At 32.7% G+C, this 27,399-nt stretch overlaps 2 protein-coding genes across 5 annotated transcripts in view; one reads left to right on the top strand and one right to left on the bottom strand.

The window, feature by feature from the left end:
* Positions 1–513: 513 nt before the first annotated feature.
* Positions 514–12,472, top strand: LOC139498433 (uncharacterized). The gene is made up of 6 exons (XM_071286818.1): positions 514–537; positions 862–977; positions 1,471–1,592; positions 5,211–5,310; positions 11,597–11,718; positions 12,237–12,472. The coding sequence occupies exons 1-6, from the start codon at positions 533–535 to the stop codon at positions 12,420–12,422; spliced, it is 651 nt and encodes a 216-aa protein (XP_071142919.1). The 5' UTR covers positions 514–532; the 3' UTR covers positions 12,423–12,472.
* Positions 12,427–27,399, bottom strand: part of LOC139498403 (serine-rich adhesin for platelets-like) — a 27,291-nt gene continuing 12,318 nt past the window's right edge. The window contains exons 4-10 of one of the 4 annotated variants that reach the window (XM_071286801.1): positions 21,973–22,195; positions 21,199–21,372; positions 18,889–19,014; positions 18,262–18,609; positions 14,881–16,115; positions 13,816–13,850; positions 12,427–13,072 (exon numbers count right to left, since the gene is read on the bottom strand). In XM_071286801.1, the coding sequence (XP_071142902.1) occupies positions 13,051–13,072; positions 13,816–13,850; positions 14,881–16,115; positions 18,262–18,609; positions 18,889–19,014; positions 21,199–21,372; positions 21,973–22,195 (2,163 nt within the window). In that variant the 3' untranslated portion in view covers positions 12,427–13,050. The remainder of the gene's footprint in view (positions 13,073–13,815; positions 13,851–14,880; positions 16,116–18,261; positions 18,610–18,888; positions 19,015–21,198; positions 21,373–21,972; positions 22,196–27,399) is intronic. The other 3 variants (XM_071286788.1, XM_071286810.1, XM_071286794.1) reach the window with 3 other exon arrangements.

The following is a 27,399-nucleotide window of genomic DNA, read 5'->3' as shown; positions in this document are numbered from 1 at the left end:
ATGTGCAGTTATATTATGTTCTATTTTAATGGTAGAGTTTTGTCTCTTTTTTGTAAATATCTTTTAACAGCATCGTAGCTTTCTGTTTTTGCAACGATCCCTCAACTTAGAACATTTTTCTTATTTCTTTCTTTGACCTCTAGTTGTACTTGTTCAATTTGATTCACATTAACTATATATAAATTACAACCCTATTGCTGGTACCTAATTGCTTGGAAATTTGTCATTTGATGCATGCGGTACCATAAACTATAAGTCAACCTTTTCACGAAAATCTAAAAGGTATAAATCTTTAACGTGTTAATGAGTTTGTTTACCTTTTGCAAATGATAATGACTTGAAAGGAGTGTGAATGAATTAGTTTTCGGGCGGAGTTTACCTTCATTTATTGGTTTGTTGAAATTATTTTCTAATTAGAAACATGTGTTATAATGATTTTACTTTACAAATATTCCACAAGTTTTAGAAGACATCCTTATAAATATGAAAAATTAATTCATAGATTACTATATTCAGACCAAGAGCAGCTACAATGAGGTAAGACCATAAACACCAAACTATCATTCGATAAACTTTAAACTTGTAGAGAAAGAAAGAAAAAGAACCTCTGAGCTTTTTATGAAAACTGCTATTTACAGTGGAACACTTACCAGCTAATAATTGTGTGTACTGAACAACAGTAGTATGTTTTCATATTCATTTGAATCAAATTCAAAGGTATTTAATCTATCAAACCAACAACAGACCAAGCAAACGAAGCCATTAATCTCCAAGTAAATAAAAAAAACTTAAATCATGTCTATTAAAAGTGTTTTTTTTCAAGACTGATGGCAATATCTAAGATTTGTTTTTTGTACACAGGTTGCAGCTTTTGACACTTATGGTTGTTGGACTAACGGCTGCATCAGCTAGGAAAACCAAGTGTGTATGTCCAGGCCCATACCATCCAATGACGTTATTTGACTTTTCAGACTTTTGTAAGTAGTAAATGAATTGCAAAAACTAACTTGGTACGCTTTAACCCAAATTCAACAGGAATCAATATTCGAAACAAGGTTTAGCAATTTATTATGCTGTGGAGTCATTAATATTCGTTGGCACCAATTTTCTAGGTTTTCGTGGGTACAGGAGAACCACGAATTGAGATTTTCAACTAATAACAAATTTTCTATAGGAATGAATGCAGACTTTGCCAAAACCACGAAATTAAATATCCACGAATTTGCAGGTTTTTCTCAAACCTGGTACCCATGAAAATAAATGAATCCTCAGTAAACAATTGCTGAAACGGAGCAAAAAACGACGGGAAAATGATAAAGAAGGTAGACTGTAATAAGACATAACATACTTTCGAACCAGTCTGGGATCTTCTTCGCCCATTAGATGTAAAAAAAAGTTTATTAAGCTGAGTTCGTGAATGATCTTGAGAATATATGTTTGACAATATTTTTTACTTTTCTATTTATAAAGGCATTAAAGGAACTGTAAAAGTAAAGAAACAGGTGTGGGTAGAGGATGCACCCCATGGTAAAGACCCTGAAAATAAAAGGCATGACAACAAATACAGTGTGTATGTCAAAAAGGTACTGAAGGTAAGAACTGTTAACTTTATAGGCTTGGTTGACAACTTGTTTTCTCATTGTCTGTAATATCGAAATTGGAATATATGTAATATTCCTCCTTTACTATTTAGAGTTCGAAACTGAAACATAACTTTTGTCTTTTAAAGGGGCACTAGCTACGAGATATATAAAAAAATAAATATATTATTTGTTTTGCTCAATCATTAATGAAATCCAAATAGTGAAATAATAATTCGCTTTTAGCAGCCAGTACGGTTCAATTTTGACAAAATATGCTAAAATACAATAAGTGAATAATTCGACCTCATTAAATCTGTATTCATGTGAACTTCAATTTAACCCCTTACCTTGAGATAAATAACACGTGAATTGTATGTGTAAAGTTATTTATTACTCGATTTTTTTCACTTGACTGGGCGGAGTTTAACCGATTCGCTCACAATAAACCAGTTCATCTATAGATAGGTGTTTTAGGATAAACTCATCAATGAAGTGTCCAGTCATTGTTTTGTAAATTCCTTTGATGACACTGATAGGTGATTAGCAATCAGTTATAATTATAACGGCAATCATCCTTATCACACACATTTTCAAATAGACTGTCCTTATTCAAATTAAAACGTAAGCTCCACCCGATCAGTTGAAATAACTTTAAATACTTTAGCATCAATGAAAATTATGCACTTAATTTAAAGACGAAGTTAAAAAAACTATTTATGCAAAAAGATGCAATCAAAATATGATTTATTATGGCAAACTGAGATTAATAATGATTTCAGAGGCAATAAACTATATGGTAACAAGCTTAGAACGTATAGACTTTTTAAAAGCAGATTTTGCTTAGAAAATTACCTTTTGCAGGAAAATTGTGTGGTACTGAGGTTGAGGATGAAATTCATTTTCTTCTTCAGTGCCACACACTTTCAAATATTCGTTTCAACTTTTTAAATGAAATAAAATAACGGTTTAAAAATTTTAGTGGTTTAGATATTAAATCACAATTTATTTGGCTAATGTCCTCTGAAGATATTTTCATACTCCAGAAACTCGGAGAATTATTGGAAAATTTATCCTCATATAGGAAAGTTTCCTTAAATGATATATAGATATAGTTATGCCCAGTGACCCCCTTTTATAATCTAGTTATATTATTAAACACTGTGCTTGTTGTATTCTTCTACTTGTCTTAATAAATTTATTTTTTTATAACATTGTGTCTTAATCATATTGAATCACTTGTTATCATTGTATGTAATTAATGATGATTGTTCCGCTCCTTGTGGGCGCTTTGATTAGCAATAAAATATATTTGAATTTGAATTTAACATTAGTAATAACTGTTTAAAGGATCAGAATGTCAACATTAAAAGTGAAACAAAGGTAAATCATTTGATTGACTGATTCGATCCACAAAATATCATTCTAATACAGGTAAAAATGATGATAAACATTTATTTTTCATCTATAATGTGAAATTAAATAGACCTAGAATAATCCAACAGCACGAGTTTGATAAATCTATTTATATCTTTATTTATGTTTACATCGCTTATATGGTCATCGGATTATTTCAGAGGTCAATTCGATAAATAATATGATGGCGTCTTGACTAAATTACACACGAAACAAAGCTACGTCTTTTCATGCCCGTGCCCTGTTAGATGTTTATTTTAGACTTTTTAAGATAAATTTTTTACATTGTTGTAAATAAAATATGAGAATTTGATTAAAATCGGTTAATATGAATTAGACAGCTAGTGTCCCTTTAAAGGGGCACTAGCTGTCAAATTCGTGGTCACCGATTTGACTCAAATTCTCATATTTGATTTATAATAATGTTGAACATTTATCCTAACTACTAAAAGTCTAAATAAACAGTTTACAGAGCATGGGGTAGATAATATGAAGGTTCGTTTCGTGTGTATTTTAGTCCAGACGCCATGCATATGATTAACTATCGATTTGACCTCAGATGACCATATAAGCGATGTAAACATAAATAAAGATATGAAAAGATTAAACCAACACGTGCAATAGGATTTTTTTTAGGTCTGTTTGAGTTTATTTTATAAATTAAAAATATATGTTTCTCATTGTTTTTAACCGTATAATAGTGATTTTATATAGATCGAATCAATAATCAAATGATTTACCGTAGTTTCACTTTCATTGTTGACATTCTTTTTCTTTAAATAACTAGTACACGTACAATGCATGCGTTGTCAACCTCTAGAAAGGGGTTAAATTGAAGTTCACATGAATACGGATTTAATGAGGTCGACTTATTCACTTGCAAGTGAATGAGTAATTATCAATGTTTGTTCGCTTAATTTGACAAAATTGAACCATTTTGGATGCTAAAAGCGAATTATTATTTCACTATTTCACTTTCATTATTGATTTAACAACAAAAAATCTTTCTTTAGTTTTTTATATATCTCGTAGCTAGTGCCCCTTTAAACACCGAGGTTGCATTTGTTGCAAAACGAGTCTTTAGTCGAAGTGACTTAGGACATCAGAAGTAGGAATTTCTAAGATTTAAAGATGATATTGAAATTGACGAAAAGATCATCAAAGAGAACTGTCAAGCCATTTTACAGGGTGTCAAAATACGATTTGAAACAGAAATGTTTGCATCAATCAGTACATACTGATGCAAGATATTTGTTTTCCGAATATCTGTGGATTGTATTTATTTTCTAACATACATAATTTATTCTATGTTAGTGTTGTTGAATGCTTTTTTTGATAGCACATCTTAAATTTAGCTCAACAAAGTTTAAAACAAATTCGCATCTTTTATTCAGATGCTTCTATTGTTGATAGTTAATGTCTAATAAGTTATTGTCATTCCTGTTAATGATCAATTTTATGAATTATCATTAAAAATAACAAAATAAAACAAACAGCTAATGCGCCTTAAAGGGGCACTAGCTACGAGATATATGAAAAACCTAATATATATATATATATGTTTTGCTCAATCAGTAATGAAATACAAATAGTGAAATCGCTAAATTAAGGGGGTTCGCGGGTCTAAATCATTTATATAGGATTTCTCTATATTTTTCTATAAATTAACTTTATCTTATAGTTAATAGAAAAATAAAATAAAAAAGTAGCGTCACCGTTCATTTGCGCTCACAATCTGCCTTCGAAAGAAGCATACATTTGTGTAAAGGCGGTTTTTTTCTGTTGAAGAAATAGGAGAAATAAAGGTAATATCGAAAGAAAAAAAAGAAATTTATTACAGAAATCGCTAAAATTTTACAATAATTTAGCTTAAGTACAGCTTATATGGAAATTATATTAAAAAAGATAGGTCACCGATGAGTTGAAAAAGATATTTCAATTTTAAAGCCAAAAAATGGCATTTTTCCACCACATTACATTTTGAAAGTCATCTGGGGCCAACACGAATTGATTGTTTTGAATGATTTTTGTACCATATGATAAAGTAACAACTACAAAAGAAAATAAATAAAATTTGTAATGAAAAACAAATGTTTGATTTTTTTCTGAATTTTTTATACCCTCGAGCCTCCTTAACCACTATTTTCCTTGCATGCCTCTTTCTGAGATAATACATATGATATATCAAGTAAATTACTTTTCATTTTGAAATAGGGACCATGTGAAAAGAAAACAACAATGCAAATCTATTCAAAGGGGCGTACGAGTTATTGTGGAATGAATTTAAAAGTAGGACAAACATATCTTCTTTGTGGTTTGTATATTATTAACATCAACACTCCTATTATTAATCTTTAGGTTAAATATACTATTAAAGAAAATATTACTTACTAAATCAACCAAGTGTTGACTGCAATGGAAAAACAAGTTGCTTTCTTTAAAAAAAAGAAATGCAATCGTAAACTCCATTGCTTGTTTGGCATTATATATTAGAAAATTGTTTAATAAAGACGTATTGTTTTATATTACTTTTGTTGTATAAGAATTAGAAACTGACATTGATTCACTGGGGTAAAGCTGATGACCGTAACTGCATTCACGGTCATCCCAAGATGTCGGATGAAAAATTAGGTCAGTTTCTGTATTGTCTGTTAAAGTGTTTCTATATCATTTTCTTTACAAATCATACATTGAAACGATGTAAATTTATAAAAGAATCACTCGGAAATCACTAATTACTTCCGAGAAATGTGCATGAAACGGGAAATTCGATTTGAAAAAATCGCCAAGATGACCGTAAATCACAATCGAGATGACCGTAACAGAATCAGCGATTCATAACAAGGCTGACCGTAACTGCTTTTAAGATGACCGTAATTTGTAAATGATGACCGTAACTTTTAAAGGATGACCCTCAATTCTAAGAAATATCCGTATTTATATAACTATTTTTTTTATATCAAATGATTAATCATGTTGGTATACACATATTAATATGAGAGTCTTATACTATAGGTAGAAGAAAATAAGACGTGCTTCAAATGCAAAGATTACCATATGTATCTTTTTTACAGTAGAGGGTTTAATTTTGAAAATGAATTTGCCTAAAGACATGCAAATGAACAGGAAGGGAAAACATGCTACAAAAGCGCGATAAAATGACACCTTACAAGCATAATGACAAAAATGCGGTGCACAGCCTTCAACTGCTCGACAAAACATTTGTTTTTGTTTCTGGGATTCCTTTAAAAGACATATAATAAATACACATTTTTAAAAATGCCAAAAAATTGCATGTACACCCATTGATATTATATCGTCTTTCATTTTGTCGTGCAAATAAAATAACAGAAACATTTTGAAAATATCATTCGAATAAACTAGTGAAGGTGAGCTCCAGCAAAGTAGATCCTTAAAATAGTATTGTACGAAAAGCGTATCAAAAGGCGGGACGTTGTCAATTTGTATATATACAGAAATATTATTCATACAGTCAGGATTCTACTTCTTCAAAATTATCTCCCCATTACGCCAGTTCATGCTCACAATCGTAGAAATGGAAGCCATTGTAGGGATGACGCTCTGCCAATTTTGCTCTTGAAAACTGATAAATTTATCCACATAGCACCATTACGATCGATCGTTATATGTCAGTTATATTTTAAAAGACAAATGTATCTACTAGCTAATGAGCATTAGTTAATGATCTTGTCTGCATTGATTCAACTTAAAAATATTGTCTGTTCGGATGTCAGATGGAATTTTTGAAAATTCTTAAGCATTTAAAAAAATTCTAAATAAATATTTCGTGGAAGGGTAGACTAAACATTTTCAGTGGTTGCAGATTATAAACCCTAGTTATCACACACAAGAAAATCATATTTTTTCGAAGATATCCATTTTCATCATCCAAATTAAAAGACTGTCGTCAAGTACTTTTAAAAAAAATAGCTATTCGAACACACCTACACTGTTTTTGTGATTCTTTAGATAGGTATCTCACTTGACCCATATATTTCATCTTTTCGTACTGGTTTTTTTTTACGTTATAAAGTCAACCTGTAGCTTTGATATATAATAATGATAGAATCTGAAGCGAGATGCTATATAAAATACTCTTGCTTTCTACGTTTTAAAGACAAAATATTCACCCCAAACATGCCCCAACATAAAAAGGGGCACTCGATTTTTCTCGTTTCGATACAATCGTTACCTGTTTTGGGGATTTTTTTCTTGATTCACATAATGTAAGGACAGACACAAAAATTTCTGAACTAAAAGATTGATATCTTCTCCGTCCGTGATAAAAAAAAATCGGAGGTTATGCATTTTCTACATCCAACTTATAGATACTATATATAAAAAAGAAGATGTGTTATTATTGCCAATGAGACAGCTATCCAGAAAAGACCAAAATGACACAAACATTAACAACTATAGGTAACCGTAAGGCCTTCAACAATGAGCAAAGCCCATACCGCATAGTCAGCTATAAAAGGCCCCGATAAGAACCATGTCGTCGACTTGATATCTTATTGTTTTGCATTACTATGTAATAGATACGTTGAAAACTTATGCAAATGGTGTTTTTAAAATAAGAAAATTGTCGTTTTATTTGTTTCTATTAACTTTTTAAAATTTTGTTACTATATCAAACATTACAGTTAATATTTATCGCTTTCTCGATAAACACAGAGCTTCGATTCTTTTGTTCTATTTCAAAAGTGTTTCCGCCTGCATATATCAAGACAAATTAAGATTTTAATCTGCTTCCTCTTGAACCATACACATGGGCTCGATTACCAAATATTCGTATGTATTATTAATGTTTTTAATGCTCCATTTATTGGCATTATGTTTTTCTGGTCTGTGCGTACGTTCGTCCGTTCGTCTGTTTGTTTGTCCGTTTGTCCAGTTTCAAGTTAAATAAAATTGAAACTTAGTACACATTTTCCCTATGGTATGATCTATTTAATTATAATGCCAAATTACAGTTTTATCCCATTTTCATAGTCCACTAAAATTGGAAAATGATAGTGTAGATGAGGCATCCGTGTACCAAGGACACATTCATGTTTCTTCAAATTTTCGTCGTATCGCTGTCAATTTGTGTTAAAATTTTAACGTCGATATCAATAAATATTTCATTGTTTACGAGAAATATGCAATTTACGGTCATCCTTTACAAGTTACGGTCATCTTTTTACCAATCACGGTCATCCTTGTTTTATGTTACGGTCATCTTGAAAATATTTTGATTATGATTTACGGTCATCTTAACGATTTTTTCAAATCGAATTTCCCGTTTCATGCACATTTCTCGGATGTAATTATTGATTCACGAGTGATTCTTTTATAAATTTACATCGTTTCAATGTACGATTTGTAAAGAAAATGATATAGAAACACTTTAACAGATAATACAGAAACTGACCTAATTTTTCATCCGACATATTGGGATGACCGTGAATGCAGTTACGGTCATCAGCTTTACCCCAGTGATTGATTGTTTACTTAATGTAATACCGGCGTCACACATCAACGTATAGCTCCGACGTACGTCGGCCGTGGTAAAAAAATCATGCACGCAGGTAATTTTGGATGCATTCAACCTGTCAATCATATCTGTATCGTGTGCACAATTACGAGCTTAAAGCGTGTATTGGTCGTGCGAGAATTGTACCTAAGCGTTTATCTGGCGTTCAGGTGACGAATGTTGGCGTATGTCTGGCGTATGTCTAACGTAGATGGAATGTACGCTACGAAGGAAAAAAGTCTATTGAACGTATTTGAGACGTGTCCCGGTCGTATCTGGAACGAAAATCCGTGCTTTCGGAGTTTCTTGGACATGATGGGGTGTTTGTTTTAGTTAAAGTCTAACGATCTTGAAGCGTATTCAACGTGCCCTTAACGTGTCTCAAACTTATCTGTAGCGTTTTCAAAGCCCTTGTAGCGTGTATATTATGTGTGTGTAGCGTACAGGTGTACGCTTAACACACGCTTGAGCTGAATGGGTTTTTTTTATGCTCAATAAAAATTTCGTGGAGTAAAAGCGTTCACCAAGCGTATACCTTTGCATTTCGACGTACTTCAAACGTATGCAACGCGCGTTTAACGCTTGCTTAGCGTTACTCTGGCGAGCAACTAAGTTACGTATACGGACTTTGTTAATTTTCTGTTTTGACTATTGTTTTACATTGTAATTTCGGGGTCTTTTAAAGCCGACTATGCGGTATGTGCTTTTCTCATTGTTGAAGGCCGTACGGTGACCAATAGTTTGTTATTTCTGTGTTATTTTGGTTTCTTGTAGACAGTTGTCTCATTGACATCATACCCATGACATTTTCTTTTTTTATATTTGATATCTTAACGCCGACAATGTTAAGACTGCTAAAATTGCATGCATGATTAATTTTAAGGTTATCAGTCGTAATTAAAGTGGCACATTTGATTCGTTGATTAATTGATAAATCTAATATATATTTAAAAAAAAAACATTTGACGCAATGAAAGAACGAATCTAATGTGCCACTTTTAAAAGAAATAATGCTTGAAGTATTATTTCTTACACTCTGCATGGTCAAATGTATTTTTTTAAATATATTTTAGATTTAGATTTCAGGTTTTTTTTCCATCTTGAATACCTACTTATCAGTCACATTTTAATGACGAAAAGGATCCAGAGGTTATGTGACCTCATAGTTTTAATAAAAAGTAAATAATGTTGCAATATTTAAACAAAGAATTAAATAATCTTAAATTTGCAATTTAAATGAAAATAAAAACGGAAATATACTTTCATAATTTTTAACGTTGTTTTCATAAACGATATTTTATTTTGAAAAATCCTCGTTTTTACACCTATTCGAGGCACGTATTTTAGATTATGTATAGACGTCCTTGGTCTATCATAGACGTCAAATTTAAAGAAAGTGCAAGAAAGACTTCAGTATGAAAAAAATAGCCTGCTTTGTACATCATGTACATATTCCCTAGACCCGTTATCTTAAATGAAATGATAGTAATTATTAATACTTCTTTAATAGATTTTAGTTAATAAATCTCGTTTCGAATATAAATCGTATTGCTTACATGAAATCTTATCTCATATCTTAACACAGCTGGTTTCAACGTTTGACTCTAACTAAAATAACTACGCATATATAGAAAGTAAATATTAGCAGCTTGTAATTGCGTGCAAGGAAGTATTCAAATGATAATTAAAGTAGCTTTTGTCATTATAAATTATGCATCATATGTAACATATCTCTAAAGCAACTTTAAGATGCTCATGCTTATTCAACAGGTCAATAAATAAGCTATTGTGCATGTATATGCAAGGTGGCCATGGAAAGAACAGATGTATTCCGAATAATATCCGGTGTTCCGAAAGACTACGGACATCGTCCAATATATACGGTTTACGCAACAAGTTCTATATCTTCACTTGTGCAAAAAAACCATTATCAATTTCTTACAAGCTACAATCTATTTGCCGTTATGAAGAAAATACTCAAACTCAAACAAAGCACGTAAAACAGAGGGAAAACGATGATTCGTCTTAAAACAACCCAGTTCGCTAGATTTGTTTGATTTATATAAAATAATTCTACAACAGTTTTCGTTGTGAAAATATGTTTTCTTTTACGGTTGCACAGCACTGCAACGACATATTCGTAACGCATAATTATGCATATAAAACCAAACTTTTACACACATAACCAGTGACTTCATGGTTATTTGCGTCGATCAAATCATTTGTTTGCTGGATAAGCTTTGAAATCACAAAAACTTAAGAATTATTAATCGAATGTTTTTCGTCGATGGTAAGTGCATTCTATACAAAATAATTAATTTTATTTTCAACAACAACGAACTGCATACAAACATTTAAAGAATCTGTAACATCGTCCGTTTACTGTATTTTGGGCTTTAAGACATTCAGTAAAATAAAATCCAGTGATGTTACCATACGATGTGTTGATGTAGTTAACCTTACATAGTTTCAAAGCGATAAATATTCCTTGGCGGTAAAAAAAAGAACTATTTAGTTTTACATCAATTGGAATTAATAATGAACGATATGTCAAATTAATAGTCTGCTACATATTTTAACCTTTAAAAGTCTTTGTAAAATAAGTGGGAAAATTTAAGATAAAAAAAATATCGCCCTTGCAAACTGACACATACTAATGTACGTGTTTAATATCAGACGCGTCCTCATGAAATGAGATTGGCTGGTAAGTTAATTTAATAATAGTTATTATTATCAATAGATTACCGCGTAATGATTTCAATGCTAATATGAATACAGCAAACAATAATATCTGCAAGCTATATCCCGTCATTGTGTTATGGAAAAGTTTTGTATTTTTGTCTTTCATTTTTGTTAATGCGCTTTGCCTATATGCCCTTTTGTTTTCTATTTAACGTTTTTCTTAGTTTTATAGTGATTCAGATTAAAACACAATGTTGACCGCTGTACCCCAATTTTTGATATTTTTACCTTTTGTGTATGTTTGTTTTGTTCATTTTTGTTTGTTTATTTTATATGGTAGAATCAGAATGACCTGTTGAAGTGTTTCTATTATTTCAATTAGGCACCATGATTGGTAATGAATACTGGATCAATAAATGTGGATTTAATAAGAAATGGACAAAAGTGACGCCACACCAACATAATGCCATTAAATACAGATATAGACAACAGTCTGGGTGTATGGTATGTTCATTTAAAATAAACTTTTCATAACAATACAATCAAGTATATACATGTTAATGACTTTTAGTAGATTTGTACTAAAATGAAACAAAAGTCATAACACTTCGGTGTTGACATGAATATGAATAATGTGGTAATTTTTACAAATTTCCTGTTAACAAAACTTTGAATTGTTCGAAAACTAAGGATTTTCTTATCCCAGGCATAGATTACCTTAGCCGTATTTGGCACAACTTTTTGGAATTTTGGATCCTCAATGCTCTTCAACTTTTTACTTGTTTGGCTTAATAAATATTTTGATATGAGCGTCACTGATGAGTCTTATGTAGACGAAACGCGCGTCTGGCGTACTAAATTATAATCCTGGTACCTTTGATAACTATAACACCTGTTTCAATTAACATGTTCTGAAATCAATTGGTATACTTTTTGTTTCAAAAGGTAGCAGCTAGAAACATAAATATGCTGGCATAATTCATAGATACTTTAAAGTTTCTTTATAATTTCATATTTTCCAGGAAAAATGTCAGATGAATCCAAAAAAGCCAAAGCATTGTTATTTCAATTATGCAACATGCCAAAGAAAATATTATGGATATAAATACCACAAAGGTATAGGCTACGAGTGTGATTGGTATATCAGCAAAGGAGGTGGCTTTAAAAAGTGCTGTGATGGCAAGGATCCATACTATACAAAGGGATGACCAATTGATTATTTAAAAATGATTAAAATAAATTGATCACAAATCTACAATTATGTTATTCTTATGCAATGTCTTGTATTGCTCATTTCGTAAACAAAATATTAAAACATCATTTAATTTTTTTTTAATATGGCTTATCACTAAAACAAAAACCTCCTTTTTTCAATTTACTAAATGTATAACATCAAAACATACATGGAAAACACAAAATTACTTATAATAATATATATATAAATACTATAAAAAGATTACGTAAAGTACAAATAGTCTGGCGAGACAAACACTATATTCCAGTATATAAAAGTTTTGACGGAATAACTCCTGAGACTTACAGTCTAGTGAACTATGTTATTTTCACCTTCACTTTCCTAGCTTGTTTATCATTTTCACAATTTTCAAAATTTGGTATCCTCTGATGAATGTGGATGTTCGGTAGGTTCCAGTTCACTGATTGGGATAACATATCCATCACTACTGTCATGTAAAGAAGCAGTTGATGCTGAACCTATATCAATTATTTCTAAAGATAAACGCAAGGAATCTTTTTCTGTCATTTGATTTTCATCATCTAGCATCTCTTCATCAGGAACAGGGTTTTCTAAAAACAAACTCTTACGTGGGTGTGACGTCATGAGTAAATCTTTCTCACACTGCAAAAAATGGATGAAAATGGTTTCATTTTAATTTGTCTTTTAGTAATATTATGATTCAATTATGTAATGACATATGGAACAGACACTGCTTACCCTTCCGGAGTGTTTTCAACTTCGGATTTCTATGGTTTTAGTAGCCTAATCTTTACTTTTCTCTAAATTGGTTTGTTTTTAGTTGCCGGTCTTTTCGTCGTTTTTAATTTTTGGCCATGCTTTTGTGTTGTCTGTTTTTAGCAGACGTATGATTTTCGATTACACCATATGTGTCTCCTCTTTCTCTCTCTTAACCATATAAATTCAATGATATGACTTTTCTTCATTTTTGCTTTAAATTTTATTTCATCGTGAATGAAGGAGGAGACATATTTATTTGGGTTTTTATCACACGGGATAAGATTATTTATATATATACTTAATGATCATATGATGATTTTTGTTTTCGTTGGACTAAAGCGTTCCCATTTATACGAATGTCGTACAAGTGAGAGGTTGGGATAGCAGCAAAAAGCCTTGTTTAATCCACCATTTTCTATAAAGAAAAGCCTGTACAAAGTCAGGAATATGACAGTTGTTTTCCATTCGTTTGATGTGTTTGAGCTCTTGATATTGCTATGGCATAGAACTTCGGTATATTTTTTTTATTTCACTATTTTCTCTTACTACCACACGGTACTGATAAATACTCTGCGTTAGACAAAATTCATACATTGATTACAGTAATCATCTTATATATTACTTACTGAAAACAAGAGGGATTCGTCATCAATAACACCTCCTAAAATAATGTTTTTAACAAACATAACCTAAACTAATAATTTCAAAGTGAGTTTATGTGCTTCATGAATGATGTACTTGTGACGTTATAGATGTAGAACAATTTAGTTAAAACATGATTTGTTTTGCATATAACGGCAGTTTCCTGAAAGATTGACAGTGGCGACACCTTTCCCCCAGAAATGTATATGCTAAAATGTTCTTTATATGCCATAACTTTTACGTTTCAACCAAATATTCAATTTGGAGACGGTTGGTGCCACATATGAAATCATGAAAAATGTAAAAAGTTGTGACAAACTTTTCGAAAAATGAACTAAAATAAAACCTTTTTCTAGTTCAGGCTAATATATTTATGAAAATGATGAAGATATGTTTCTCATCATACTTTAAAAAATAGTACATTTAGTAATGTATATACGATATCTCGCATGTTAAAGAATCCATGCAACTACTCCCTAATGGACCAATATGTTGCCTGTTGAAAGCCAACATTTCTGTCCTTAGCTTCACACTCTAATTTTCTATATTTCCAGTTTTTTTTCCTCTCGTTCTAGACATCGATGAATTTTTTGCCACTGGATATAAAGCAAACACCAATAAATAAAATAAATTTTGCAGTTAAATATATATCACACTTATCTATTGTTAAGATTCCGTGTTGAAGGCCGTACATTGACCTTTAATGGTTTACTTTTATAAATTGTTATTTGGATGGAGAGTTGTCTTATTGGCACTCATACCACATCTTCCTATATATAATTAAAACATTGTTGCAAGTCCCGGCGTGATCATCAACGGCCTGATTTTTAATTTTAAAACTGTAATGAAAATATTAATTATGGCAGACGGGAAGAAAAGGCAACCACTGAAGTATAGGCGTCTGATATGGGACATGCACCTTAAAAATGTGATGGGGTTAAACATGTTTGAATACGTTTAACTTTTTGCAAACTCAGAACAGCACATCATAAAAACAAAGACTGAAATTCTATAAGATATCAGTTAAAATTTTAAATTTAGATACATACTTTCGTATAGTACTCCTCTTGTCGACATGTCCAACTTCTTGTCTGTACTTTCCGTCTTATGCAGATAACAATATAACAAAAACTAATGCATAGGAAACATACTGTACATGGGACTATAATAAATAGCCCAAGATGTTCTAAAAATAAACTTTTTGTACGCGGAGTATCTGGTGTAACTGTTGTTGTCTTATTCCAAACAGAGACTGTTGAACTATCTTTTAAAGTTGAACTACTACTTTGTTGTACAAATAAACTAGGTTTAATTAATGATGAAGGAAAATGTGAAATACGAGAGGAAAACGATGACTGCAATTTGGAAAGCGACAAAGTCTTTTCTGGGGAAATCGAAGACGATGGTAAGTGCTCCTCTGTATGGATGCTAATTTTACGAGAAAACACTATACCCTCTTCGTACGTTAAATGATTCATAACAGATGATGCGTATGAGGCACTAAATAACTGGTTTATACTGTCTTCTGTTTGATAATGAATATTGTCTCCATTCGATAATCGAGAATGGTCTTTACGTGCAAGGATTGTTGGTGTTATTGAGTCAGAAACATCCTTCCGCTCTGCTGATTCCGAAAATAGCAAACTATCGACAGATATCAAGTTCTTCACATGAGGTCTTTGCATGTTTCTAAGGCTTTCTGCGTGTATTGAGTTTTGAACAGAAGTGGTTGAGATTACAGTTTTATGCGATGCTGCGTTCAGTAAAGTAAGTGCCTCATTTTCAGTCTTGAAAGAAACAGCATTATGTGAACTAGAACTATCAAATAGATGTAATTTAAAATATGAGTTGGCTGACGAAGATAATGGATATCCAAATAACATTGATGAGGTTAAATTTCTTTTAATTTCCATGAAAGATTCACCCGATAGTACACTTTTAGTTGATGAAAATATTGGCTGGTCTAAAGACAAAACTGCAATATTTGTTGGTGGAAATGTAAATGATGAAGTAGAATAAATGTTGTCTGAATTCGCCCCAGTGGAAGACAACACTTTTTGTGACAATGATGATGGTAATATAGTCTGAGTTTTTAAGCCTGTAAAAGATTGAACTTCACTTCTTGATGATGAATATAATGGTATTTTTGACGAGGATAGTTGGTTAGGATTAGATGGATGCTGAGCAGTAGTTCTAGCTGTTGTATGTAATCCGCGACGGTCGTTTCCCCTAATTGGAAAGGTGAAAGTTATCGGCGTAAGTCTTGTTGTGGAACGAAAAATTCCTAAAAAGATAAGACATCATCATAACTTCTCTATTCATAAGCACAAAAAATAGAAGACATAGATTTTAAAGTATAAACATGCTTTATTTATATCCTCCTTTTTTCTGATGAATATTTTTAATAAGGATACTTCCACGATTTCAGCGCTTTAGTTACCTTTGTTCATTGACAAAACGATAAAACGTATGAAATGTTGTGTGGTATAATTTGATGTAACACCAATGATGTTGTCAATCGAAATTCTTCATTAGTAATATTACACCAAAGATTTTGATGCAAATAGGTCGAAAAGTTTTTCCTCCTTATACCGGAAAATAAAGAAGAAATACAAAGGCATATACGTCGACTGCAAATATGCCCAATAGATATGATTTTAACAAGAATATAATATGATAACTACGTATACAGTATTTAAAAAAGTGTCAAAAACATGAAATCCAACCTTTTTGAAGGTAACTTTACTAGCATAGATCAGTACACAAAAACATTTAGAAGCATGAAAATCTGAATTCCTAATATAAGCATACGATACTGATTTCCTCGCGCATTGTAGCAGACTCACCTGTCTGCATTTACAAGTATCTTCGCCATTTAGAGACAAACATCAACAGAGTTAAGAGTATGTTGTGAACTTGTTTGTTTGTTTTTCGTCGTCTTTCATGTTTTTCAATTGCTTTGTCAGTTTTTCTCGACTTATGAGTTTGAATGTTCAATTTTTATTGTCTGTCTGATTCAATTATAAGTATAAGGGTTATACCACGGACGGAAGTAAAGACAACTATATTTAAGGGGTTGACAGAATGCACATTATCATTCATATAATTCACTTCGAGACACATTTGCAAGTAATTCAAATACCCGATGAATCAATTATTGCTTTGTTGTCTTTTTTTAATATTGTTTTTAAAAAATAAATACAATAGGGACCAAGATAATATGAATGCTATTTTGCCAGCTAGACATAAGATATTTGAAACCAGAGCCGCCAAAAAAAAAAAAGACACTGCCTATTGTAAGGGACGTCATAAAAAATCAATGAAGGATAAAAACCTTAATTCAAATAGTTTGGGGGTTGGGTGGGGATCAAAATTGCTGCAAGTTTTGTTTAATTGACATCAGTTTTATATATATCCTTATTGGTTAATAAATTTTTTCCCAAATTAAGTTAAGAGGGGGTAGGGGGGTCTGTAAAAAAAACTATATGAACTAAGTTTGTTTTATCCTTTTATCCTACATTGAACTTTTGATGTCGTCCCTTATTGAATTCACCTTTATTTTTGTAGATATTCTGATTATTCCCTTATGGAGGTAAACATGTTATCTTTCTACTATATGAGGTGATCATATTCTCGTGTCATACTTATTGAGGTCTTATAGGAATAGGTGTTACAAAAAAATGTTTTCATAAATTATTTTGCAAAAATGTTACAGATTTGTTTACTATTGGCTTTTCGTAAGGTCAATAGCAAGTTTAAAATGTCATACGGACTACTTTTCCTCAGCGATTACGCAGATTTGTGAGTTCTTCATAAAATACGTATAGTTTATAACATGCACTTTTCCATATTGGCTCTGGTATCATCCCGAGACTCCCATATCGGCCTCGAGGCTTTAGCCGAGGCCCGATGTGGGTCGAGGCATGATATCCAGGCCAATATGGGAAAGACATGTTATTATCTTTTAAGCACATATTTAAGTTCTGCAGAAATGAGAAAAAAGGTCAATTATAACAATTTAATGAAACATCAAAGGTAAAATCTAAAACATGTTATCACAAACGTGTCGTTAAGGATGCAATGACGTCACGTGACGTCATTTGGAATCAGGGTACAATAACCAATAACCTCTTTTTTGCCCCCGGGCAATTTTGAGGTTATTGCATATGCAAAACCCGACGTATTCGTAACTAATATGTGATAAATATTTGGTTGATATCAAACGATATCCAATTCTCACTTGTTATGATCATTGGGATTGCATCTTTACTGTCACTTGTTACCTTTTATTCTCTTTATTCACTTTTATATGAACAACCATCTGAACAAGACAATAGCAATGGAGAAGTTGATTATCTCCGTTTATTTCTTGTTGATTTCAATTGCGTGCGCACGGCATTTTATCTTTGTGCTATAAACAATTACATTACCTTTAATAGCACTATCGCTATGATTTAGGGTTCTCTGTGTGTCACTTTGCATCCCTGTATTTTCATGACTTGTTGTTATCTCGGTATTTGTTAGATGAGTTGTGTGAGAAGACTGGAGTTCGAAATGCTTTCGAACCGTTGTCGGATGAACACTAAACATTGTTTCAAGATCAGCAATTGTTGTAGAATCAATTGTTTCGGTTTTTTGAGGATTAATACTGTAAGTTGTTGAAGGACTGTAAATGTTGGTTGATAATTCACTAAAGGATGCCTGTCGACAATCGTCTGATTTTACTGCACATCTACCATTACCACACTTGTAAGAACCTTCTGGGCAATAGATTACAGCTGGAGAAGCAAACAAAAATGCTTTATTTGCAGTTTTAGAGTATGGAGAAAATAAAGTTTCGCTTTTATTAATAAATCTTGAATTAACTACATTTGAGTAAATAAAGTCAATGCAGTATGGATAAAATAAAGTTCCGCTTTTATTGATAAATCTTAAATTAATTACATTTGAGTAAATAAAGTCAAATGACGATTTTCAATCACAGAAATATTTTAAATGTAAGATATATAGTAATTTTAAAACAAAAATACAGAAAATAACGAGAAGTATTTTCTTACGTTGGCAGTTATCTTCATCTGACCGATCAAAACAGTCGAACTCATTGTTGCATCTAGTGGTATTATGGTAACACTTTTTGTTATCTACACAGGGAAGATATCCATCGTTACAAGTGATAGGTTGATCTGCAAATAAGTTTTAATAACATGATGATTGTTGAAACTGTGAGAGATTTATGCAAGTTTTAAGACAGCATTCAGTTTCTACATGTTCGTTTGATGACCAAAATGCACCACCCTGAAATAAATTTAAATCGTAGTGAAGTCGCGATATGAATTGTTTGAAAGTGTAAATTATACTCCTATCACACTAGGTCACGTCTAGTACAATCTCAGAAAAGAATGCAAATTTTTACGATCGTAGTGCGATCGTGTAGATCGCAGTAAGTTATGGTATGGTTGTCATGATCGTGGTGATACTAACGCATAAATTTGCATGTAAATTAGCAATGATAATAAATTGCAATAAAACATATTCTCAAACAGATTACGCTTAACACTGGTACATTTAATACAGCACCTTTAATAGTTCATGTTGTCTTAATTGTCCAAATATAGAAACAAGTTAGTTTTAAAATGCCAGTTTCATTTGTATCACATTGAATTTCAAAATCAATCGCTTCTTTGGAGGCTTTTTGTCTTGGTTACACTTTAATAGCTTTTATCATAGCCAAATCGAACTGCAGGATATTTTGCAAGCAACTGTTAGGGGGAAAACACATCGTCTTTCTCCATTTTATAACCCTCAAACGTAAAACTTATGTATGAAAGACTTTTTATTGTATTCTTTGAATTATTTTCATTTATGTTTTGGCTCGGAAAAAGTAAAATAACAATAATACCGAAATTCGAGTAAAAATCGAAACGGCAAGTTCCTAATCACACAGCAAAATCAAAAGCCCAAATACATCAAACAAATGGATAACAAATGGCATATTCTTGACTTAGTACAGACATTTTCTGATGTAAAAATTGTTGCATTTTACCTGTTTTATAGCTAGCTGAACCTCTCACTTGTATGACAGTCGCATAAAATTTGATTATATTGAAAACAATGTCACAACGATATACTTATCGATGCGTGAATTCCACTCATCTGATATTATAATGTATTCATTTAATGCCGATATCAGTGCTATTCGTTGGTTTGGTATACTCCTAAATGAAAGAATAATTGATAATGTCTTGCACTTGAAATCTTTTTTGATACAGTTAATATAAGTGCATTTTTTGCATATAATAAGTGTTTTTCCCGTTGGTTTATGGGGGTGTAAAAGCTTTGTATGAAGCACATAATTTCTAAAAAACACTATCAACATTTTACGTTACATTTCAATTACTTCAAGTCATCCACGAAAACCACGAAAATTGATACCAACGAATTTAAAGTACTCTCACAGTAACTGCATGCATGCATGCAATTAATCCACAAAAATGCAATCATGTTGATTAGGACACAATTGGAAAAACTACAGAAGAAAACACATGTCACTAGAGTGTTGAGACATAGAATATCGTTATCCATTTAATAGGGGAATGTGAATAATTTAACCGGAAGAGAAATACTGTTGGTTCACACAGTAATCATTATTTTGTGTGGAAAACATATTCTTCAAATGTTATAAATATGTCAATAAAAAAATGAATAGTTTCAGCGAAATTTTGGTTAGATTCAAATTGTTTTGTACAAAGTATAATCTAAACCTGTCTAAAATAATACATGTGTATTTACTTATATCATTTTTTTTTTCAATCTGTTTTAACGAATAACTAATACAAGTGCAAAGGGTATAGAAGTATTTTATTTTTGATAATTTTGAACGAGGAAAAAGACCTACTTTGTGTCCTAACAGATGTTTAGATTTCTTTAGTATCCACATCTGATTCACGTCATTCACTGAAGGGTGTTTACGTTGCAGATTAAATTTTGTCCCCGATGGAATCCTAAGCTTGGTAGTGACACATATATGCTGACATCAAATATAACTAATATGGTAATTTTTCTGTTATTTACAAATAAAAAATTGTGAAATGAATTATTCAAAATATTTATTTGTTTCTTCAACCAGGATTGATAGCACAATCAAAATGTTTGCGCTCCTATGCTTTTCATTTCGTAAATACTTTTGCCTTTCGACGTTCATGTTTCGAGCAGTATTCGAGCGTCTCACGTAATAAGTTAAAGCCTGGACTCATCTATGTTATTTAACATGCACACAAACATACTTTGTTGCCTATTACGGAAATTTTCGTCAATTTTAATCTAATTAAATGTTTATATATTTTAAGCATTTCTTATTTGATTTTTACCTTCCAATGCAGATGTAATATCACGTGTCCGGATTGGATGATTGTCATGATTGTGACGTAAGTCATAATCTGGATTAGTAGGTGGAGAGTAGCTAAAACCATGCAGGCCATAATCTGATGGGTGAACGGTTTCTCCAGTCTTGACTGTAAAACGTCCTACATCATTCGTGTCTCCTAATTAAATTTTAGTTAGAAGTGATTAAAATAAAATTTAAGATAAATCTTAAAATAAAGTGCATGATGCTTTCAATGCAAAACATAAACTCTTTGTGAAAATATTTTTTATACTTTAATACTGAAGACAACTAAAAATCATTATATTCTAATCAATAATTAAAAAAAACTTTTTAAAAAGTTTTAGGAATAAATCACAGAAAAAAATCATTATAATAAATCAATCTAACATGTCATTGAACAGCGGTATAATACTGTTGCCTTTATCTAGATAGATAATGAAAATAACATCAGAGGGAATTTCAAGTAATCTATGACGATCATAGACAATATGGAGAAGTAGCTTCTAAGTATTCATCTTCTAGATAGGAAAATAGTATCATGCAGATGGATTTAAGGGAAGCATGCATATAGTTTTTTTTTAGGAAAACATGCCAAACTAGGCTACAATGGCGATTTAGGTTTAACTACTTCAGGCATAAATCGAAAATCACCAGATCAGGACTTGAAAACCACTTGAAGAATACTTTTACAACAACATCCAATAATGTTGTTGTTGAAATAAAGTAGTATCTATATTTTGGAAAGGGTACAATATACCTATAACACAATAACCAGCATTACATCGGTCTAGTGATGTCAATTTGTAAACATAAAATCCTTCGCAGTTCTTTACTTGTGCCATTCGTCTGAGAACACAGCAGTCCCATTTCCCTTCGATATGGTGTGATCCACAAATAGAGGCATCTTCAATTTGTCCAGGAAGTGGTGCATCATAGACGAACTCGATATGAAGCGGTACTCGGACACCACATGCTGGTCCCTGCATTGAAAAGTATGGTTTGTTGTATGTATTTCTGCGTTAACATTACAGTCATTGGGATAAGATAAGATGTTTGTAAAACTCTAGATGTTTTACTATTTAATAAAATATTTAAATCTAGTACAGATACTCAATGCCACCTTCCCTGTTTTTACGAATATTTAGGTGAATAATAGTATAACCTAGATAAAAAGAGTAGATGCAAGTAAAAATTATTCACATATAAATTCAAACGATTTGAGACAATATGCATGAACAGTGTTTACATCTTTCATATATGTTATGCACATCCATAGCACCAGCAAAATTAAGGCGGACAATACCAAAAGGGATTATTAAACTCATTAGTAAAAACAAACTGGCAATACAATGGGGGGAAAGACACAAAAAAAAATGACCCGGCGAAGACAAACAACAGCATTCAAAACACAACATAGAAAACTACGGACTGATCAATATGAACCCTACCAATTAATTGTATTCCGAAACATGACATCGAGTTAATATTGTTAGATTGGCGTTGGAGATCATGGAATGCAAGGAATATATGTAGAAGATGAAAACTTGGGATACTTTAACGATCACTTGCATAAATCCATTAATATAAAATACAATTCAGGTTCGTGTCAGTTTCACCAAATCTCGCCTTCTCCTTACAGTTTGGTGTACTTGTATAGATAGAGAAGAGAATAACATGTCCGGATAAACCAGTTAACTTTGTTTAAAACTAATAAATTAAGACATACTACTAAACGAAATATAGTTTGAAAAGTAAAATCACAAATAACCGGACTTTAAGGTAAAGTTCCTTCACAAATGGCAAGATCTTAAAAGCTCAAACACATCAAAGGAATGGCAATCTCAGAGATGGAAAACACCTGTCATATTCCTTACTTGGTACAGGCATTTTCTAATTTGGAAAATGGTGGATTCAACCTGATTTTATAACTAGCTGAACAGCTCACGTGTATGACAGTCGCATAAAATACCTATATACTGACAACAAACAGACATAAAAGATAAAAATGTCAAAAATTGGGATACAGCAGTCAACGTTGTGACATAATCTTAATCAATATATAAAGACAACAAATTTATCAAGAAAAGAAACAAAATGGCATATGCTTAAAGCGCATTTGTTTCTAACCTAAACGATGTAAACGACTACGCGCGTAGTCGTTTAATCCATTTGTTTCTTACATTTTTTGGTCAACGTTGACATCGTTCACATAAACGATGTACGCGCAAAATAGTCGCGTAGTCGTTGATCGTTTATCGTTGAGACGTGTAAACGATAAATTTGTTTCTGCATCTGTCGTTTAAATAATTACGAGCACGTGTAGTTTTCGCAAAGTCCTGGTTATTTATTTCCCGCACTTTTACCTGTTTGTTTACAGTAAGTGAGTGTAATCTATTTTTGTCTGACAACGTGGGGTCGATAAAGTTTAATAAACGATGTATTTGTTTCTAGCAGCTTAGCGTTTATGCCCGCGTCACACTGTCCCGATTTTTATATACGATGGACACCCGAATGCGAAAATTGTAAGTTCGTACGAAGTTGGTCCCGATCTCGTTAAAATACCCAAAAGTGACCGAAGCAAGTACGATGAATAACGAAGTCTATACGAGGGTGCCGAAAGTATATACGATAGCAAAAGATGGACATACGAAGGTTAACCGAAGACGGTATTTGAGCTTCATATCTCAGCCGAAGCCTACAAGATGGATCACGAAGGCTACACGATGGATTACGATGATGGCGCGATGGTCATACGATGTCTTAAATTATATGCCGAAGGCATCACGCGTTTTAAATTGTTTAATCAATATTGAATATATATTATATTGTACATTTAATTTTTGGTTTAATCATAAGACGGAAGACCATGGGTATTTCAAGTTACTGAATAATTTGGTTGATTTCTAAAAAAATAGTTTATGTATCAAATATGCGTATTCAATTTACCATTTTCTGCATGTGTCATATACAAATATAGTGTCCATATTTGTCCCCAATATGTTACATACGAGGGGATGCCACGCTCGGCATTGCCTTGTTTGAACTGTAAAATGTGTGCACTAGTCTGAATAATCACCCATAATTATGCCCATGTTTACTGATCTATCTTAAAGGTAAGGTAATGGGTTCGTTGATCCCTTTTATTCAAAAAGAGCTCTTTCCAGGAGAATATCATAATAATATAGACTAAAGGAAGGATGTGGGGAAAGCAACAAATGCGGCAAAATATGACATATAGAAAACAAAATGTTTATGAAGTAAACATTCGTGGGACAACAACTCAGACTATATATAAAAAATCAGAATAATGAAGAAGAAGTTGGTTTCCCTATATACGTGTACCTGCAGTGTTGGTATACGAGGCACGTTTATGATTTTTATTATGTTATTTGATATGAAAAATTGACAAAAAATAATATTTTATTTGTAAAAGTAAATCCTGAGCCTGTAATACCTGCTCTTCGTGTTCCATTTGAATTAATAGAAACAACGCTGTCGCCTTTCTTGTTGTCATAGAATCATATGATATGAGCTCCATGTTTTGTGAACGTCTTTCTTAACAGTGCATATCGCGCATGGCACTTTAAATGAATTTAAGCGCGAAAATTAACTTACATTTAGCTGGATTTATTGCCGTCGTAGTTCCATCTTGTCACCTTCGTACTTTTATTCGATGGCATCACGACGGGATTACAAGGTCTTCACGAAGTCGTGTTGCCATCGTAAGACCTTCGGTTAGCTTCGTGATTCATTCGTGTAGACATCGTAATGTCAAAACTGCCCGATGGAAACGATGGAAACACGAATGCAATACGATGTTCAAAGATGCATTCCCGGTGACATTACGATGGTGAGGATGGTGATACGAACTCAATACGAACCAGAAACATCGGACGCACCTTCGGGGATTTTTTAACATGTTAAAAAATTTAGAACCCTTCCCGAAGATGTCGCCGAAGGCTAGAAAAAGTGGCCGATGGTTCTACGATGGTTAAAGATGACACTACGAATAGCCCGATCTGGATACGATCAGTCCCGATTTTCACCATCGTAAGACCTTCGGTTAGCTTCGTGATTCATTCATGTAGACATCGTAATGTCAAAACTGCCCGATGGAAACGATGGAAACACGAATGCAATACGATGTTCAAAGATGCATTCCCGGTGACATTACGATGGTGAGGATGGTGATACGAACTCAATACGAACCAGAAACATCGGACGCACCTTCGGGGATTTTTTAACATGTTAAAAAATTTAGAACCCTTCTGCCCGCGTCACACTGTCCCGATTTTTACGCCGATGGCAACACGATTATGGAAATGTTCAAAATCGGGACTGATCGTATCCAGATCGGGCTATTCGTAGTGCCATCTTTAACCATCGTAGAACCATCGGCCACTTTTTCTAGCCTTCGGGGAAAACTTCGGGAAGGGTTCTAATTTTTTTAACATGTTAAAAAATCCCCGAAGGTGCGTCCGATGTTGAGGGTTCGTATTGAGTTCGTATCACCATCCTCACCATCGTAATGTCACCGGGAATGCATCTTTGAACATCGTATTGCATTCGTGTTTCCATCGTTTCCATCGGGCAGTTTTGACATTACGATGTCTACACGAATGAATCACGAAGTTACCCGAAGGTCTTACGATGGCAACACGACTTCGTGAAGATCTCGTAATCCCGTCGTGTTGCCATCGAATAAAAGTACGAAGGCGACAAGATGGAACTACGAAGGCAATAAATCCAGCTAAATGTAAGTTAATTTTCGCGCTAAAATACATTTAAAGTGCCATGCGCGATATGCACTGATCAGTCTAATACGAAGAAAGACGTTCACAAAACACGGAGCTTATATCATATGATTCTATGAGAACAAGAAAGACGACCGCGTTGTTTCTATTAATTCAAATGGAACAAGAAGAGCAGCTATTACAGGCTCAGGATTTACTTTTACAAGTAAAATATTATTTTTTGTCAATTTTTCATATCAAGTAACATAATGAAAATCATAAACGCGCCTCGTACACCAACACTGCAGGCACACGTATATAGGGAAACCAACTTTTTCTTCATTATTCTGATTTTTTATGTATCGTCTGAGTTGTTGTCCCACGAATGTTTACTCCATAAACATTTTGTTTTCTATATGTCATATTTTGCCGCATTTGTTGCTTTCCCCACATCCTTCCTTTTGTCTATATTATTATGATATTCTCCTGGAAAGAGCTCTTTTTGAATAAAAGGGACCAACGAACCCGTTACCTTACCTTAAGATAGATCAGTAAACATGGGCATAATTATGGGTGATTATTCAGAGTAGTGCACACATTTTACAGTTCAAACAATGCAATGCCGAGCGTGGCACCCCCTCGTATGTAACATATTGGGGACAAATATGGACACTATATTTGTATATGACACATGCAGAAAATGGTAAATTGAATATGCATATTTGATACATAAACTATTTCTTTAGAAATCAACCAAAACAATCAGTAACTGGAAATACCTTTAATATTGTCTTTAGAACCAGCAGGTAAAAAAATGAGCAACCAATTTCCTGTGTATTATGCTATTTCAAGGAGAAAAAACAAGTCCATCTGCATGACCTTGACCTTTGGCCTTGAACGTAAAAAATGTCAGATCATTACAAGGAGGAACAATATACCAAATGTGGTTAAAATCTTCTGAAGCATATTGGTTTTAGAGTGTCCACAAGGGTGATATTACCTTGTAGTACAACTGCCACTGTGACCTTGACCGTTGAACTTTAAAGTCAATAGCTCTTAAGATATTCTTAACGAGTAACACCATACCAAGTTTTGAGCATTTTAATTCTAGAGTGTCCATAACAATTTTATCTACACGCAACTTACATGTAGTAGGCGAGGGGATAATAAACTAAGTTTTATAAGAGTTAGACAAAAAGACCGATTTCCCGCCTATAATTTAAATGAATCGTAAGCTGTACACGACGTCTTTTAGACATCGTATGGCCATCTCGCCATCATCGTAATCTATCGTGTACCCTTCGTAATCCATCGTGTAGCCTTCGGCTAAGATATGAAGCTTAAATACCCGTCTTCGGTTAACCTTCGTATGTCCATCTTTTGCTATCGTATATATTTTCGGCACCATCGTATAGACTTCGTTATTCATCGTACTTACTTCGGTCACTTTT

This window comes from Mytilus edulis, chromosome 1 (genome assembly GCF_963676685.1).
Source record: "Mytilus edulis chromosome 1, xbMytEdul2.2, whole genome shotgun sequence".
Classification (NCBI taxonomy): Eukaryota; Metazoa; Mollusca; class Bivalvia; order Mytilida; family Mytilidae; genus Mytilus; species Mytilus edulis.
Note: the sequence above shows the minus strand (reverse complement) of the source record. Positions and strands in the feature narration are given on the sequence as shown.

Excerpts from the sequence above, each read along its gene's own strand:
- LOC139498433 (XM_071286818.1), top strand. Across the intron at positions 1,593-5,210 it reads ATGTCAAAAAGGTACTGAAG|GGACCATGTGAAAAGAAAAC; the intron begins GTAAGAACTGTT and ends ATTTTGAAATAG. Across the intron at positions 5,311-11,596 it reads ACAAACATATCTTCTTTGTG|GCACCATGATTGGTAATGAA; the intron begins GTTTGTATATTA and ends TATTTCAATTAG.